The 19,888-nt window shown below is 40.6% G+C and overlaps 1 protein-coding gene across 1 annotated transcript in view; it reads right to left on the reverse strand.

Annotated features, from left to right (window-relative positions):
* LOC124722772 (mucin-17-like) overlaps positions 1–17,956 on the reverse strand; it is a 39,029-nt gene extending 21,073 nt beyond the window's left edge. Inside the window, exons 1-2 of the mRNA XM_047247908.1 lie at positions 17,885–17,956; positions 5,756–5,924 (exon numbers count right to left, since the gene is read on the reverse strand). Coding sequence (XP_047103864.1) covers positions 5,756–5,924; positions 17,885–17,956 — 241 coding nt within the window. The remainder of the gene's footprint in view (positions 1–5,755; positions 5,925–17,884) is intronic.
* Positions 17,957–19,888: the final 1,932 nt, after the last annotated feature.

Genomic DNA, 19,888 nt, shown 5'->3' on the forward strand with positions numbered 1-19,888 from the left:
GGAAATTCCGCAAGACTGTGGAGAAGAAGTGTTGGTAGCGTAAACCCATAAGATGTGGAATGCTTTAGCAGTAGTGTAACACAGAAAATAAACAGCAAAATTAAAATCCCTGAATGGTCTCGGTTAGAAGAATTGTGAGAAGGAACGGAGCTAATTGTTAAAGCCATAAAAGAGATAGTTCGTGGGAAAACAGTCAGAATGATATTAGAATTAGAGAAGATACCTAATCTGGATTTGTCACTTAACTGGCTGGAAAATGAATTAGATGATTTGGACGTAGATTTAAATTTTAAATAAGAAATTAAGATGGATCTTGTTGTATTCACAACGAACGCAAATATAGGAAGAGTTGTTTTCTGTGTGTAAATGTATATGCAAAACTTAATAAAGATCTTGTATAAGAATATTTGTTTGCTTGATTGCTATTGTGTAAAAATTAAAAAAAAAAGAATCTCTTGTTTATGCTAATCTACATGTGCCTTTGGATGGTGACATTGCAAAGTAGTTGAAAGTGGATAACTGGTTGGCCTTGGAAAGTAGTTGAAACTAGGTACTTGAAAGAATAGCAACCCTCTTTTCTTACCTCCATAAAATAAATCATACATCGATTCTGCAGGAACAGGGTGTGGGAGGATCAGATTCTTGGGTGGACGCTCTGCAGACGCATGGGGCATAAGCGGTCATGGACGGTGGGCGTCTGGGGGAGATAGTGGCAGCAGACCTTTTCGCGACGGATGGAAGAGGCATGTACTACGCCTGCAGGCTATCTGGACAGCGCTTTCGCTCTCTCATGGCCGCTGTGGTCGCGCCAAGTATCTCTAGGCAGCAGACAAAAAATTGTTGCGCTACTACACGAGTGCATAAAATCGCTGCAATAATGAATATTTCAGCATTCTTCAATGGACGGACCTTACTACTTGCAGTGCGTATATAATGTCCCAATAATTAAATATACTACTACACACATGTTGTTAAAAGATGAGGCTGTTAAACTGCACCAAAACATACCTAAATGTTTAAATAAATGGACCGTACAATATAAAACCAATAACTAAGCTATCTTACTTGGATTTCTTTTAAATTTCCAGCCGTTCTTACATAGGACTATGTCCACTGTGGCATCATAGTAATAGCCATTTTGGTGAACATATAGGACAATCCTCAAAGGTAGTCATCTTGGGCAGCCATCTTCGTGAACCTTTGACCTTGTGCTATCTTGGGGAAATGTGGCAATCATGCAGGCTGTCCCATTATCATCAACTAATAGGATAACTGCCTTGAATAGGCCTAGTGGCCTAGTGGAGTGTGGGTGGGGAAATCGAGGGAGAAGGGTGGAGTGCAGGTGGGGAAATCGAGGGAGAAAGTTGTCGGCAGAGGGGAGATCTGGCAACAATGCAGACTGTCCCAGAATCGGCAAAACTACCATGCAACATTCTCTAGAATCATTAATTCATATGGAAAACTGTCTTGTGTAACTTGGTTACGAATTCATCCTCATAGATCACATTCACTCATTCACAACACATTCTCTCTGAAGAACAGGATCTCTCTCCATGCTAATAGACCTTGGATGAAAAATGGCTGGAAGTGCTCGTTTCTCGGTTCTTAACACATCTGAGTATCTATATGACCCCTTCAAAAAATCATGCGCTACATATACTTCATCAACTGTGGGAAATGCAGCAGGCAATGTGTCTAGCTGTCCTTGGGGACTGCTCACCATCTACTAGCTGTGCTGCAAACGACAATTATTACGGATGCTAACCGGTTAGATGACGTGAGTATAGTTAAGACTGTGTTTTCTTATTATTTCGTTGTAAATAAGAGCCTTACATACGGTTGATGTCTTGGGCCAACATTATTCAAAATATATATTATTGAAAGAATGGTTTAGAAAATGTAGTGAAATGGATGCCAGCTTGGAGGAGGAGATACTCTTTATTTATTGTCTGTACACGACGATGTGTCCTAACTGAAGATTAAGAAGGTAATAAATATTTGGTGAGGAAACAGTTTAAGTGTAGAGCACTGTCATTTACGGATCAGAAGTATGGGTTCCTGATAAAAAATTTAAAATCAAGAATAAGCCGCATAGAAATTTTTTGAAACACTTCTGCTAAGTGATTTTACAAGATAAGAATAGGATGACAGAAATAAAGAGAAATCTGAAAAATCCTTTGCTATGCTGTAGAGAAGAAGGAGATGGTTACCAGGGGAGAGACTGCTACATATAACTTGGAAATATATCCCTGCGAAAAGGAAGAAACGAGGCAAACCCAGAAAAAGACGGCTGGAGAAAACAAAAGGTGCTATGGCAAGAAGAAGCTTCCACATCACATGACGAGTGGCAAGATAAGAAGTTGTGGCCCTTCGGGTGCAGCAAATGGTTCTTGACGCTGTAAATAAAAAATTCGCCTATTAAGATCGATGAAAAGTATCTGCATTTCTTGCAGCATTAAACCTGATATAGGCTTGAAGATAGACATTTGGCCATAGCGTGTCTTAAGTTCAGAGGAAGCACCACAATGGAGTAATATTCCTTTATTCGAGATGATTAATCCAGTAGCTACACTGAACATTTCCTGTTCTGTTTATAGGATAGCATTTTCTGGCAATCAAAGTTTTGACATATTAATTATTCACGACTTCTACATAGTTCACAAACTTGATACTAATGCTTGCTGTGTGTTCAATTGAAAATAATGACGACACACGTAGTATAATCTTTAACCCAATCTAATATTCGTTTTTCAGTGTAACACTTCGGTATTGCTACACAAGATATTAATTATAGAGCAGAAGTTCTTTTTTTCTTTTTCTTTTTTTTTTACGAACTTACCATAGTTTACGACATCCTTAAAAAGAAAACTGTTGAAAGAGTCACTACACCCGGCACCTCTATCATTGAGTCCAACCAAAAGAAGAACTTCTTCTCTATTTCTTTCCTGGGGCCCATCTCCTATCAGATTCAACGCCTTCTTCATAATAAATTCAACTGTAATGTCGCGTTTCACCCAATAGTAGTATTAAAAAAATACATTCACAATTTAAAATCGACCTGTTCCACTTTGAAAAACTCTGTTGTGCATAAGATTTTTTGCGACACTTGCTCTTCTTACTACATAGGACAAACAGGACGTGCCTTTACAGTCAGATACAAAGAACATCTTTTAAGAAAAAATGGTACAAGCACCCAGAATTCGTCTTTTTCCGACCACCTTCTGATTACAGGTCACGCACCCAAAGCTGTTCACGATATCAGCATTTTGTACTCCGAGAAGAAAGGCCGTAGATTAGATGTTCTCGAAGAATTATAAATTTTTAAATATTAATGATGGTCTCATTCTTAATGAGCATCTACAATAACGTAATAAAAGCTTCTTCAGAGGGTATAAAGCCGGTACTTGATATTTTATTTCGTGTTCCCTCGTGCAGTTACCGAAATATTTTTTTTGCCTAAGTCGACTAATAATTCTCTGGTTTTTTAAAAGATTATATTAACTGCACTTCATGTTATACCATTCTTTTCTGCTCTCTGAGTTTTTTAGCTCACTCTAAAATGGCGTTTTCAACCTTTAAACTGTATTTATAAGCTGTCATGTAGACAATTTATTACCGTGTTTGCTGTTGTCAGGTAAAATGATTGCCTGTTACTTCATGTAGAAAATAATATTCATCGTTAACATTCGTCCGTCTACATTTTGAATGTTAAGTAGCCTGTTTGTATTTGCGGCTACTAGATTGCACTCTTGGTGTAACGTTCACCTGCCCGCAATTGCTAACGCGGGCACCTCAGTCTGATGCTACTGTAGCTCGACGCATGTGAACAGTCCATAGTGGCTTGCCTTTATGTATTCTGTTTTACAAATTTTGTGACTAAAACTTTACCGCTTGATTTTTAGTTTAATACGTTATACGTAAATACTGTTTCCTTTTTGTACTTCTAGCTACTACTTACACTTAATTTTTTTCTTTCCTATAATTTTATAATAATGTTACTGGCCAATTTCAGTGTTTTATTTCTGATGAAGGCACTCTTAGAAGTGCCGAAACTTGGGTCAAAAGACTCTTTTTTTGCGACCGAGTGCTGCTATTACTGTTAATTTTATAGAGCAGAAAGGTAATTTCAGGTTGATGAATATATCGCACAATTACGATTGCGTTAATAAAACACTAATCTTACAACAGTTCCAATAGTAGTGACCTCTTATTAACTTTTTTTTTTATAATCTCGTCTTGTACTCTATATCCTAGTGCTTCATACATGGACTGCAGCAGCTATCTCCTCGTCATTGTTTGACTCTTGTGTAACCTTTTGTTAAGATTTTTACAGACTCCCTCTGCAGCATCTTCCTAATGATCTGAAAAACGGAGCAACAATGGAACGTTTCCTACTATTTGTCGACACCAGTTCTCTTTGCGAAATATTCCTATATGCGGAACTCTCTCCATGTAGTCACAAGTTTCTTTGATTATTTCAGGCGAGATCGTAAGGTAAATGCCATTTCCAGTAAAAACTGAATTACGTCTTTGAACAGAGGCATATGGCTTACTTTCTTCTCATCCTATCTTGTGGTAAGAGGTGGTACACGCCCGACCACAATGTTCTGTACCCATGTTCGCTACGAGATGCTATTTACACGTGTACGCTTGCCACCAATGCTTCAAGTGAACTTGTCGGAGTGTTTTATGTTACTGAAGGCCGCACGATGTAACCAGAAGCAGTTTAGTATTTGGTGTAGCAAACCAGGGGCTCCTTCACGGTTGCGGTAGTCTATTCATTCCAACAGACACTTTTCGACACTGTTAAGAATAGGTATTTTGTTAAAAAATCTGGACTTTTTATCTGTGCTTGAGTCTTACATCAGAATTGCTAATTACCGGTTTCTACTTTCTCAGCAATGATGACTGTGGCGCAACGAATTAAGAAACTGCCAAATCACAAACAAATTACTGCTTCGGTCTCCGGGAAGGCCGTCTGCGCCATTCTGTTCAGACAAATAATTAGAACGCCATTATTGCAAACTTTTCCGTGTCAGCAGTCGAGAACGTGCATTGTTTATCGTTTATATACTGAATTTTGTTCTTCCGAGCTGGTTAAGAGGCATTCAGAGAGAATCAGGTTCGTTACGAAACTCTCAATATTTCTGAGCCCAAACTCTCTCAAATAAAACAGGCGTTATACAACACAAAACTGAGAGCAAACGAATGTGTGAGCTTTGTGGAAGTTTATGACTTTCTTTAGACACCGATTACTTGAAACCCTTCTCACAACTATAGTCCAAATATCACGTGACGACGTTTTAGTAGCAGAATTGTGATAAGACACTGATCGAGGCGGCGCAGTGGTGAGACTGGACTCGCATTCGCGGGGACGGCGCTTCAAATCCCCGAACGGTGTTCCAGATTTAGGTTTTCTGGGATTTCTGTAGATTGGTTAAGGAAAATACCGGCATTGTTCCTTTCAAAGAGTACGATGGAGTTCCTTCCCCTATTCGTCCCTAATGATTTCTTCATCGGCTAGACAGTAAATTATAATCTCCCTTTCTTAATTATGACAGATAATAATGTACAAATGGCAATAGAGTAGCACCAGAAATAATACATTCGCGTATATGTGTTTCAGCTCTGTATTCGCATCAATCGAAGAAAGTTATATTGAACTGTTCGATCGTTTGTGATTGTGGTGTTACGTGAAGCACTGGCCGCCCTGAGCTTGAGGAGAGCGTGTTCTAAGAAGTATGGAAGGTCCAACCTTGGTAAACATCCGAATCTGATTCGTCTTCAGCAGAAGCCAGCCGTTTGACTTTCCGACTAGGGAGCGGCGCCTCGGAACTCTCGTCTGATGTGCCGAGCTCGTCGAACTTCGTGGCTCCAAACCTCTCTGCCATCTGTGTCAGTTGCTCCGCCGTGGTCAGGTTGCTCTGCAAAACAAAATGCTACAATATAAGCCACACAAAATCAACAGGTTCGGGAGTACAACAGCAAAATAATACACTAAATTTTGGGAGCATTCCAATACCAAAAAGGATATATATGAGTGAAATGAACTTCATCCCACAAATTAGGTACAAGGTAATACATATTTGATTGAGACTCGCATGTTTTGTCTCTGGCTCTGAGAACTTGATATGAATCCCCAATGTGCCGCAATTAAAGTCTGTAACTGTTGCGGTGTGGAGCAGAGGATGGCTCAAATATATTTTATGGAATCTCCCTCCATGCTGTTTGTACACGAGTCGGAAAATATAAAATGCTTCATTTCTGGAGGACCGCGATAGACAAGTTTGGAGCCAGCTGCATATAAGACAAGTAGTGTTGGCGGAATTTCAGGAGCAGGGAGTAAAAAGGAGCAAGAGTACCTTTGGTACCTTAAGATTGTTTATACATTTCGTACCACACGCCGCCAAGTTTTGGATTGCCGAAATATGGCATGTGGAAAGGGGGTAGTAACTCGAGCTGTGAAACCTCCCAATTGTAGCCGTTATTTTACTCAATACGTCGAAGTCGAGATCGCGTGTTGTATATCCAATGTTGTCCTAAATCATCACTCTTGACATCGGGCTGCCATGTCGTTACCATACAGGGGGCACCGCGGTAGCGCTTAACACCTGTGCTACCATCGCAGTAGGACAGGTGGAGGCAAAGACTCCTCCAAAAACTCCTCGTTTAACCACTCTGCATGCCACGACAGCATTTATGTGCCCATCCCAGTCCGGATCGTTTGTGGTTTCTAGAAAACGGAATTCGACGCAGTGTATCAAAGTGACTGAGCTTGCCGTAACACTGTGTCCTCCCATTACACAAGAGGAGAACGCCGATGAGCCCACGTGTGCTGTAGTAACCACTTACCGCGGTATACTCTTGGACTTACTCGGGACATTATTTCCAAGTGTTGCAGTCTTCAGAAGCTTTACAACATAATAAAGCATACAACTGCAGTGGTTGTGCTACGTAACTACTGGTCCATTTGACATTTTAATTAAGCAACATGCGATGTAAAAGCATAGGTCATCACTGTAATAGGGACGCTGCACTGTTAAATAAATTCTGTAACATTTCTATGAAATGTTCATTGCGTATGTTTTACATTGGTTCCGAATAAACAAAGGAAGCATAAAAATATTGCACCCGGTATTTATTAGGCATAATGTTCTGTTTATTCCATCGGACTCATAGACAACTCAATGAAGTCATTATGTCACTTAGCAGGGAGCAAAGACTGTTGTCGGTAAACCTTGTGATAAAATGATGAGAGACATAACGTAAGTATAATACTGCATTTTGCAATGCCGCTATGACCCTCGACAAATGTCAGATACACTACGATACTTCCTAAGAGCAGAATCGAGTTATCCGGAGGTCAGGCGGGTCTTTGTTTCCACTTCTCTCCGTCTTTTGAAAGCTAAATTCTGTACCAGTCATTAAGAAAATTGCGTAGAATCTTACTGAAAATCACGCAGTTTCTTCTGTTAGGATTATCTTTCCACTAGTAAAAAACTGCGATACCTCAGTACATCCCACAAGCACACATGAAATTGGCATACGACTGCAGACAGGCTACAACCGCGATGAAAATAAAGTGGAACCTAGGCATATAACTGCAGGAGAACTATGAGGGCGTGCTAAAAAGTAATTCCTCCAAATTTTTTATTCTGTTCTCAGTATCGGTTGAGGTATTACATGTCATTCATATCACACAGTCAACAGTGCCGCTTCGCTGATGCAAGTTGCACCCCTCTGCCAGTAGAAGGCTCCGAGTTGTAACCTTGTGTTCATTGTCATCGTTCATTCTCCATACAGTCCCGACTTGGCCCCATCCGATTTTTACCTGTTTCCAAAATATAAAGACCACCTTCGAGAACTTCATTGTGATAGTGATGCAGCAGAGGCGAGGTTGCGGCTCCGCCAACAAAGTCAAACATTCTACAGTGACGGTATCAACAAACTGGCCTCTCGTTGGGAGAAATGTGTTCGTCACGAGGTGACGATGTTGTGGAATAAATATGTAGACATGAAGAATAAAGATGTAAAATGATAATAAAGTTGCTTTAAGAGTTTTCACATTAATCATTATGTTTTTAGGTACAATAAACCGAATTCTTCATTTACACTTATTTTCATACTCTAGTGTAAAATCAAAAAAACAGCAGTTGCTCTTCCGTAGATAAGTCTATTGCTACCATAGTAGCATTGGTCTAAAACTATCGTTTGTGTAACAACGGTGCTGAAATTCGAATGTCTCACCTGCTCATAGCAGGCAATTGCGTATTCAGAAATAGGAGGACCGTTGGAGTAGTGAAACTGAGAGAAGAAAGGAAGGAAGAATAGGGTTTAGCAACTTGTAGAGGACGGGGTCATTACCGATGGAGCACAAGTTGATCAGACTGGGGGAGGGTAGGAAAGAAATGGACCGGCAATTAACCAATTCAGAGAAACCACGGAAAACCTAAGCCTGTATGATCGGACGTGGTTATCAGCCCCAGTCCTTCTGAATGCAAGTACAGTACCGGTATCTTAAACCAAATTGTGCCAACTTTTGACGTGCAGAGTTCACCCACATATTTTAATGATCTCACGTGCTTAATTTGCTAGCTTGTTAAAAATATGTGAGACACCGTTAGCTCTTCTTAGAAGTTAAATAGCTCATCGACTTCGTCTGCTCAAATTTCAAATAATCCTAGCCCCCTTTGTCGTTGATTGGTCACAGTGAAACGAAGCCTTCATGTCAACTCGCAACGAGGCGAGGAGTCCAATGGCTAACACAGATGACATGCAGGTGTTAGGCCCTTGTTCACCCATCCAGGTTCAGAATTTCCTTGGTTTTCTTAAATCATTTCACTTTTATCCTGAGATTCCTTATACATATTACGATGACTCCTTACCGCATCCTTCTCAGTTGAGTGGGTGCTCCGTCTTTAATTATCTCAGGTCTAAGGCGCTGCAGTCATGGACTGTGCGGCTGGTCCCGGCGGAGGTTCGTGTCCTCCCTCGGGCATGGGTGTGTGTGCTTGTTCTTAGGATAACTTAGGTTAAGTAATGTGTAAGATTAGGGACTGATGACCTTAGCAGTTAAGTCCCATACGATTTCACACACATTTGAACACTTGAATTACCTCAACGCCGGCGAGATGTTATATCCACACCTTTCTACCACATGTTACTGGAATCTCTATTGAATACGCCAGTAAAATCTCCTTCACAATACGTCTCACAGTTTAAGGCGATGCTTGCACAGACGGATCAAATTAAAAATATTGGGTTAACATGTTCAATTTTTTTGTCTAGCGTTTCCCAACGAAAGAGGATTTTACAAGCTCTACAAGTGTACCGGCTGCATGTATTAGCGACACATGTCGATGTTCACCTTTTCGAAAAGATCAAGGCGCTGAAGGCGAAAAGCAGGAGTAACTACAAACTGATTACAGGATACAGCTAATGCTTTCTAATCACTTCGTAATAATTCCGAGCGATGGTGCTTGTACCTTTCAAGGTTATCGCTTTGCAGCGCCTTTAAACGATCTGTGTAACTACGCAATGTGTGCAATATGGCTGCAATAAGTTTTGTGGCGGAATTTAACTGCTGCAACATGTTGCCAAGGCATTTCTACAAAAACGAACAGGTAGATGTCAGGTGATCACCGCCTTTTGTGAGATGTAATAGCGCTCACGCTTTGCATCGTTGAAGATAATTACAATTTCGAAATCGAAATTGGGTCCTTCCCAGGCTGAAAAAATAATTAGGGAGATGTGTGCATCATCAGAAATACGTAATGCTTTACATCTGCCTTTTTTTTTTTTTTTTTTTTTTTTTTTTTTTTTTTTTTTACGAGGTTGTATGCTTGTAACGGACGTATCAGCCGATGTAGCTTACCCCTGATCCTGGAACGTAGCAAGTGCAGAAACTTCTCACATTCAGCCAATATTGAAGACTACAGATTCTGACTCGTATGGATATCTTCTTAATTTCTGCCCATCTTGTAATTAATTTAGTCATAGCATCTTACGATCACTAAAACTGACTCAGCGGTTATCTGGAATGGTATTCCAAAATTTATCTGGCGTCCGGCTTCAGCTTCTGTTTTCCCTACTTTCATACATTTGTGCTTAAATTGTTTCCAAGTGAAAGATGTTAACCATTACGCTATTTAAAACTGAAAGTTTATAAGTTCTCGGTGTGCATAATGATAAGAACTGTAATTCCAAATCACGCATTATAGAAAATAATTTCAGCGAGCACTGTCCTGTGTGTGGTCAATGACTTAAATAAGAAGGTATCATAAATTGACCTTATACGGGGTGTTCTAAAAGTCTCTCCGCAGTGCCGTATGATTGTTAGCCGAGCGAGCCCTGTGACTGTTCGCCTGCCTGGGTTTTTCAACTAAACAATAAACGCACAACGATACTGAAGTGATATTCTGCACCCATTCAAAGGAGAACTTGTGTTAAGTGAAATACTGAACAGTTATTTTCAACAAGATAGTACAACCGCGCATACAGCTCGCGTTTCAGTGTCACTGCTTGCTGATGTTTTTGGTGATCGCATAATTTCACAGGGACTTTGGTATGACCTATCACCACCTGACTTTTTCTTCTAGGGTGCGGCGAAAGCAACTCTATAAAAACCGTCCAAAATCCATCGATGAATTGAAAACTGCAATATCCACTTTCACTCCCTCTGTTACAGAAGAAATGCTACAGCTTGTGTTTGGAAACATGATTAGACGAATTGAATTGTGTATTCAACAATAGCGGGGACACTTTCAACATTTAACGTGAAAATTTGTAAGTAAAAATTAATATTCAATAAATTAATAACTTGTATTTCACTGAGTTTCATTTCGGTATATTCACTGCGGCATACGGCACGCGCGGCCAACAATAATACGGCACTGCGGAGAGACTTTTTGAACACCCCGTATTTTACATGTCAATTCATTAATGTCTTCTTCTTCTTCTTTTTCTTCTTCTGGCTTTTCGGGTAGAGGTTGGGGTAAACCTGTTTCAGATTCACCGTTTTGTTCCCACTGATTTTCTACGCGAATGTTTATAATACAAGTCTTGTTTTAGGATCCTAACCTCCGACATAAGTAGAAGATGTTTCTTCCATTCATTTTTGTTCTGTACAGCTTTCTCTGTTACATATTTGATACCTTATTTTGTCCTTATGTAGATGTTCACAACTTTTTTTTAAAGTACTAAGAATGTCACGTAGCAGCAGAGAATCACCGGTCTCTTCCTTGGAAACAAGGTCGGTTACGTTGATGATTCGCTTGTAATGTTTATTTTTTGTTATGTGTTACTGCTCTTTGTAGAAACAAAACGATTTAACTTCGAAAGACGAGAGATTGGCACAACCTAACTTACACATCATGCGCAGTTGACTGCAACCAAAAAGACCCTGATGTTATTGTTTACATATAGCAGGAAGCTGTGAGATAATCTACAGCCAGCGTTAGTGGTACGTCCCTTGCAGCCTGGTGGATGTCGGAACCCGCTGTTGCTGGTAGTTCAGCGTTGTTGTCGACAGCTCAAAATGCTTGCTTTCATGCTTCCTTCAAAGGATCATATTCCGGATCTACTGTTTTTAAACTGTCACGTCATTGTTCATTCTCTTTCTGATTGCAGTCTGTTAACGTTTCTGGCTGCCCCTGTGGCAACATCTAAACTTTAACAACAACTAGACACATAATTCTTACACCTGCGTAATGACTGTACGATCAAATGGTTCGCTATGATGCAATCAATTACTTTCTTACTTGCAAGTATTTTCACTTAATATAGTAGAAACAAGGGGCACAGTCTGATGAAGTTTGGAATATCCGACCTACATCAACTTGCATTTTTAAGATTTTATTGGCAAATGACCTCGGTGGCGAGCAACCAAAAATTTCTCTTTTTCTATTGTGTGTAGACAGCGGTTCAGAAATGTATATAGAAGTAATTGTAAATCAGATGTTGTCATCAAAAAAGGTAGTAGACAATGGAGCAGCTGTGAGGAAGATTTACTAAGATAAAGTAATACTACCTCGCTACCCTAGTTATGTTTGAAGAGGTGAAAATGGGAAGTAGACAGCTTAAGTCATAATTTAGAAAGCAGGACCGTGTTCTTGTCAAAGTCGGCCTCGTACTTCGAACTGTCGAGAAGAAATCTGTAAGTGGTTCTATGAGCCTCTGCCAGGCGCTTTAGTGTGTATTGTAGAGTATTCGTGTAAATGTAGGTGTAGATACCCAACTCTCACATCACGCGAATCGCGCGTTGCTGAACCGAGTCCCGTTGGGTTGTCGTGATCTCCTTCCGACATGTTATTGAGAGTCAAATGTATATCTGCATCGGATGCTTGCTTGGCCTTGATGAAGTGGTATGAAGAGTGTGGAATGGAAGGAAAGGAGAAGGTACATCTTGATACCAGCACACAGCTCACTCCTCCAGAAAACACCAAGGGGATCACTGAGCTTAACGCTCCCATCTGAAGGACACATTACGGTGAACAGTGACATACTGTCACCCCATGAATCACTCTCGAGATTTAATACGGGACATTGGCACTGGCACTGATAATCAGAAACATTACATCACCAACCCTTCCCACCTTTTTTGTCAAATAATGGTCATAAAAATTAGTTCCACCAACAAGATTCGGACCGACATCTGCTGAGAAGAGGGCCATCACCCTAGCGTGCGTTAAGGCGGCCAACCATGTAACTGCATGCTAGACAAGCACGCATGCACAAGTGTGCTCGCCCAAGCATGCTTGAGCGTGTGTACCACAAATTTCTGAAAGCTGCAGGATTCTACAAGCAGTTTGATACTTGACAGAATTTTGATGAAGCATGCTTGTGCAAGCGTTCAATCGCGTGGGTGATCGATCGTGTGCACCAAAAATAGGAAGGTTCGTGCAAGCATTCGGCAGTGATTTGATTTAATTTTTATTCGGTCCTGTTAAAATACATTCTGTAGAAAGCTCGTGCTGTAATATAGGTCAACCCAAAGTTTGCAACAGGATATTACATGGGGGAGAGTGGGGGGGGGGGGGGGGAGGGGAAGAGAAGAGAAACAGTAGTACTGTGAGACAGGTTCCGTAGTGCCTCTACTGCGAACAGGTAATACGGGAATAATATTTTCGTTTCTTTAACCACTCTTTACTCCACATATCACATCTCCTATTTCCTTCGTGATACAAGCAAAACGTCTGCCAAATCCAGCGAATCGTCGTCTGAGCTCGGCAATCTTTTGGTAAACAAAGTGGTGATCGTACAAGCACGTTCGAGCCGCGTGGAGGCGCATGCGTGCTCGTAAAGCGATCAATTACATGCTTGGCCGCCTTTAGTGTCCTCGGCAGTTAACGTAGTTCTACGGCTTATACGAGGCTTGAAATGGAGCAGTTATCACTAGAGCGTACAGAGGCAACTATTAAGGTATGCTACTCTGAAGAGAAACAAACAGAAGCGACAGGAGGTGGACTGAGCATAAGTCACGAGCGCGAAAACACTGCCTTATTACTCTCACCAGGCTTAAATATGTCTTCTTTACGTTTGTAAATATATTTCCATTATTTCACATTAGACGGCTGAGAATAAATGCGATTTTTTTTTTTTACCTCGGTAGCAGCGTGATGCGAGTCAGTCATATATTAGTACCACTATAACGCTGATGAGGAGATTATTTGGCATAAGGGTTTATGAGACGTCCAGTAAGCCTACACAATTCGATACAAGCAGACAGTCTGACCGTGTCTTGCTTACAGGACTGTATCAGCATTTGCAGCAATATGCTGTGTCACATCGTAGTAGCCTGCATCTGTTGATCAGTTTCTTAATAAATATTATAATAACATATATTATGTTTTTCAGAGTGGAGTGCGCACATTTACGCAAGCACTGCGTTTGCACGAGACTGTATAGAGAATTTAATCTAGTCGTTAGTAAGATAGAGTAATACGCATTGCTCATTGCGTCACTTATTCGTGTACAAGGAAAAATGGCTCAGTAACGATGACATGACGAAAAAGATGTTCTTTGTACGAGCCGCTGGGAAAAACGCTCATTAAGCCACCATCAGCAAACAGTTTCATAGACTTTGGCTAACGAAGTTCTCCTCGTCATATAAGAAAGGAAGTTGCTCAAATCAAGTTGGTTGGTAAGCAGATATAACCCAGAAAATAATGCGCGGATACTGCGGACACGCACTGTGTCGGAAACCTACTTTTTTCCGAAACTGTGCGTCAGTGGTTTTGCGCGTAAAATGCGTTTTAGGAGAACCATTAAGGAAGAACTGTATAGTAAGCCACGCATTGCCTGTAAACTAATGAAAACTGGAAGAAATTAGACCAGGTTAAGAATTTCAAGTGGGATGATGCTAAAAAACTGAATAAGGCTCTCAGAATGGAGCATTTTATGTTGGTAAAGTTTTGGTATGTGACAACGATCTGATTTTACTGTACAATAATATAATTTAGAATTTTCATAGAGATATTTTTTTGGCTTTCATTCATGTCAAAAGTCGTAGTTTTAAAATTATAATTAACTACAAAAGAACGTATCATCATATTTTTAATTTACTGTAGTGGATGGTCAAAATACCTATCGGGTAGTTTGATTCTATGTGCAACTAGGAGCGACCCTGTCCATCTTCCCTCTCTGTTGAAGCGGTATGTTGGTCTCTCAAAAGAACCAACGGCGTACCTGTGTTGTGTATGAATCACGATCACGTTATCGTTTTAATGTTCAAACGATTGTTAGAAAAACTGGATATGAATGATATTCTTCAGCACACAAATTTCTGGCGCCTCCAAAGTTCGTTATATTTTCTCAGTTTAAGCCAGAGGACATATAATGGAAAAAATATTCTGGTTGACATATTAAATGCCAAACACGAGACTAAGTCTCCACATATCCCGAAGCTATGCAGCAACTCTCTTGGACGTCTCCGATACGGAATGTTACAAGCAAGAAGCGACAACAACCACAGGTCTTAGCGTAGTACATTCGAGACTGTGTGACGAAGAAAACAGGACTGTCCAAGAGAGGTTCAAAATTATATTCAGAGTTATGTCCCGAGATCTTACATTTCATACAAGTGAGAACCCTGTTTCTTGATTGTCACAGACTTATTCTATCCTGTCGTTTATTTTTAGAGTAGAAAAATGTCTTTGTCGCTCATAGTTTTTGAAAATAGCGAGATGTCACACAAATAACAGATCCAGTATTATGCAAGAAAATCAAGTACGATAAAGAACAGGACTGACGTTGTCCGGTGTCATGTATATGAAATTCGTCTCGCACGATTTAGACGACCAAAGGAAAATTTCAATCTTTAATAGCTGACTGCGACTGGAATGACGAAACTCTCGAATATGAATACACAGTATTAACTGCGTCAGTACTTCTCTCAGTTTTATCATACGAAGTTAACAATTTTGACAAGTTACTCAACTATCCGACCGAGGTGGCACAATGGACTCATATTGGAGAGTAGTGGGATTTCAAACCCTCTTACTGAAATTCAGATTTAGATTTATAAACAAGCTCACCTCCGATTTCCTTCCTCGGCTTTTTGCAGTCAAAACTGGACTCCTCCTCTAATTACCTCGATGTCGACGGAGCCCTATAATCTTTCACCAATGGTACGGAATCCTTCAAATTTTACAGGAAGTGTAAAATCATGATGCCAACTGCATACCGTTTTGTAATGAGACATGTGAAGCTTTTTTTTCTCTGGTATCATGCATGAAGTTCACTTAGTGGATACAAACAAATCTTTAGGAACTTACCGTGTGGTGTCTGCCGGAAACATTGCGTAGGCAGTGCACGTAACACGACAACCCTGGAAGCAGATAAACATATTGGTAATCAGAAGTTTATAAAAATACATATAAGACTACTTTTTAAAAAGTGAAACTGCCATCGAGCCAAAAGTTCATTTGAACACCACAGTGCTGTACTACACATTATCGTGCTGGCGATGGTACGGGATGCCTTCGGGCTGAAAATCGGATCCCCAGCCAGAATACAGTTTGACGTGGAGTCTGAATCGCGGTGCAAATTGTCATTTTTCACATACACAAGACATGGACTTTATAAAAGTCTTGCAGAAACTACTTACTAAGTTCTATAATCAGATTGGAGAATACCATCAACCGGAAAATAGAGAAACGTTGAGATGGTGGTTTGAATGGTTCGTGTGCTCTACTCAGTATCCTCCACTTGAGTACCACACACAGAACTTTCATGCAACCATGTGAAACGGCCAGAAAAGTCATTCTTTGGGATGTAGTTTAATACGCGCGTCACGCTGGCTGCGTAAATATCTACAGTTCGTTGTTTTTTTTAAGGTTTGAATTGATAACACCAAATCTCGTCACCTGTGACGATTTTTTTTTTTTCAGAAAAGAATTGTCCGCGTTGTGTTTTTCATTTAAATCGACGCAGCCGTCCACGTCAGTAATAAAATGAGTCTCGCAGTTTGTGGACAGACGGGGTACATCCATGTTTTATCTACTTACAAGGGAATTAAAGTTACATTATTATAAAACTGAACGTCTATACATGCGTTTACAAAGTTATTTACTAGTATTGCTAATTTTGTAGTTATGTACGATAATGAACAAAAGGTTGCTCGTGAAGAAAGAGCCATCAGAGAAACATATTTTATGTTACATCTGACGAGTAGTGATACAAATAAAATATTAATGTTTCACACTAATAATGTAACTACGTTATTACGCTATAGATAATGTTTTGTTACACCATAAGGAGCAGTGTAAAACTTTTTCTGTGTATCTATCGAATCAGAGACACGCTGTCACGCATTTCCGGTCCGATTTCATTGATACTCATGTTTTTGTTGTTTGTAATTCTCATGTTTTTGGTAAGTGAAATAGCTTCAACAGTGTGGATGAAAAGTCTTAAATTTTGTTTATGATTATGATGTGCGATAAATAATATTCAGTTTCTCTCTGTGACGAGTCCGTATGATTAGTTGATTTGGAGTCGGTTATTTCCAAGGCGACCCACAGGTTTATGTTTCTAGTACTGTGTGTAATTTCTGCGATGACTCGAAAAATCTTGGATTCGAACGTCATTAAAGATTTCTTGGTCTGGTTGCAAAACTAATCTAACCTTGGAGACAGTATTCACGCAAACTCGCCGACACAGGATATTGCAGTGCCTGTGTTGTTACGAAGAACGATGCAATATTCCTCCGGATATGCGAATGTGGTTCATGTATTTGATAACGGCTGTAGCCGCCGCAGAGCCTGTTACTACGGATATTGCATGTCCGAAGGAACAACATTGCATCGTCCTTCTTAACCACATAGGCACTGCAATATTGTATTTATCAGCCGATACCAGGTAGCGGCTTTCACTTAAAATTTCCTCCCCTGTACGGTAATTACATAATGTGTGTACGAGTACAGGTTGTGACGAAATACGGAAGCGCGAATACATTTGATGTAGCAAATACAGGGCTACAGAGTGGTCTGAAAAGCTTGTAAGGGTGTTGCAGGGTGAGTTGTGCTCATAAGAAAAAATTCGACACATTGCGCCGTTTCCGATTTAATTAACATTGAAGTCAGTCAATTAGGCGGTTTTCACGCGCAAATTCAAACGGCCCGCCATAGACGGTGTCGCCTAAAACCGAACAAGAGAGCGATATAAAAATTGGGCAAAGGACGTAGTAAGTATAGAACCGTTACCGAAGGCTGAGCAGTCTTGTGTGCTATGAGAACAACTGACATTATTGTATCTGGAAGGCCACTTGAATTTGCGTGCGCAACGGCCTGATTGGCTAAGTTCAATGCTAATTAACTCGGAGACGGCGCAACGTACCGAATTTTTGTAGTAAGAGTTATTTCTCAACATAACTCTGCAACACACTTACAAGCTTTTCAGGCTGATACCCTGGATGTGACCTGCTGTGGTTGTAATGATCTGACATTGGTGTCTGCGACATTTAAACATGTTGCCCATTGCACAGTGAACTCCCTCTCTTATAGGGACCCATGGAAGAAGTGTTGCACACCATTAGGGTGAACTTGACTATTTTTTGCCCTTGAGCTTATGTTGCTTGTTCTTCGGTTACAATTTTATTTTTAGTAGTTAAGTTTTACATCACAAAATGTTTTTGTTGTTATGGTCTTTAGTCCGAAAAGTGGTTTGGTGCAGAACTCGACATTAGCCTATCCTCTGCAAGCCTCTTCACCTCTGAATAATCGCTGCAACCTGTATTTGAACGTGCTCCATTGTATTCAATCAAGCCTTTGTCTTCCTCTACAGTTGGATGTGTCCTATCAACCAATTCCATCTTTTACACAAGTTGTGCCATGAAGTTCTTTTCTCCGCTATTCTATTCAGTATATCCCCATAAGTTATTCAATCTACGCATCTCATCTTCAACCCGGAGGTGTTTCTGTGATGTTTTGCGAGCGTTTTTCATACCGTACTATGCCCTTGCAGATTACTGTGAACATGAACGAGGATGTTTATTTCGACTTTCTCAGCGACCGAGTGTTGCCCTTTCATTTACATCTTATAATGAGTATGCTGATGACACTCCCTTTTTCCAAGGCGACAACAGCCATGCTCATAGGGCCGCAAGCATACGTTCCCGGTGTTACGAACACTGAGGCACACTGTCGCACCTCGAAAGGCATCACAAATCACTCTATCGTAATTGCTAAGCAATAATAACTTTGTTATTTTTAATTAGTCTTACAAAGATGTCACAGTTCGTAGTGATAGACGGTAAATCATCGAGTAGAACAGAAGTGATATCTGGCGTTCCGCAAGGTAGTGTCATAGGCCCTATGCTGTTCCTGGCCGGCCGTTGTCGCCGAGCGGTTCTAGGCGCTTCAGTCTGGGACCGCGCGACCGCTACGGTCGCAGGTTCGAATTCTGCCTCGGTCATGGATGTGTGTGATGTCCTTAGGTTAGTTAGGTTTAAGTAGTTCTAAGTTCTAGGGGACTGATGACCACAGATGTTAAGTCCCATAGTGCTCAGAGCCATTTGAACTATTTTGTAGCTGGGCTGCGCAAATTGGCATTATGCTGATCCGCACAATCTACCGAGTGAGCCAAAAGAACTTTACAACTTTGGAATTATAGAGAAATTTATTGGAATATCTTACAGAATCGGTAGAAGTGTTATTTTGTAGCAAACAACCTCAAGTTTCACACAAAAGTGTCAAGTGTCATTTTGGTTCGATGTGACTACCATTTGTGATGGGGCAAACATCACATCGGCGATCAACTTCTTCCCACACTCATTGCAACAGATCGGGCGTTACTTTTGTAACGATCTTTCACGTCAGCTAAATTCTTTGGTAAGGGAGGAACATACACACGGTCTTTAATGAAACCCCACAGAAAGGAATCCATTGATGTCGAGTCTGATGAGCGAGATAGCCATGTGATTAGCCCTTCACGCCCAATCCACCGACCTGGGAAGCGATTACCCAGGAAACCTCGAACTTTCGTGAGGAAATGAGGCGGTGCACCGTCTTGGTGGTAGTAAACCATCCCATATCGGTAACATTCATCTATTTGTGGAGTTAAAACGTTTTGCAGCATATCCAAATACATAATACCAGTGACTGTTTTCTCCATGAAGAATAAAGGGCCGTACACTTTCAGCGTGCTAAGGACACAAGATATACCGGGTGATCAAAAAGTCAGTATAAATTTGAAAACTTAGTAAACCACGGAGTAATGTAGATAGAGAGGTAAAAATTGACACACATGCGTGGAATGACATGGGGTTTTATTATAACCGAAAAGAAACACCCCATATTGACAGACGCGTGAAAGATCTCTTGCGCGCGTCGTTTGGTGATGATCGTGTGCTCAGCCGCCACTTTCGTCATGCTTGGCCTCTCAGGTCCCCAGA

This window comes from Schistocerca piceifrons, chromosome X (genome assembly GCF_021461385.2).
Source record: "Schistocerca piceifrons isolate TAMUIC-IGC-003096 chromosome X, iqSchPice1.1, whole genome shotgun sequence".
Classification (NCBI taxonomy): domain Eukaryota; kingdom Metazoa; phylum Arthropoda; class Insecta; order Orthoptera; family Acrididae; genus Schistocerca; species Schistocerca piceifrons.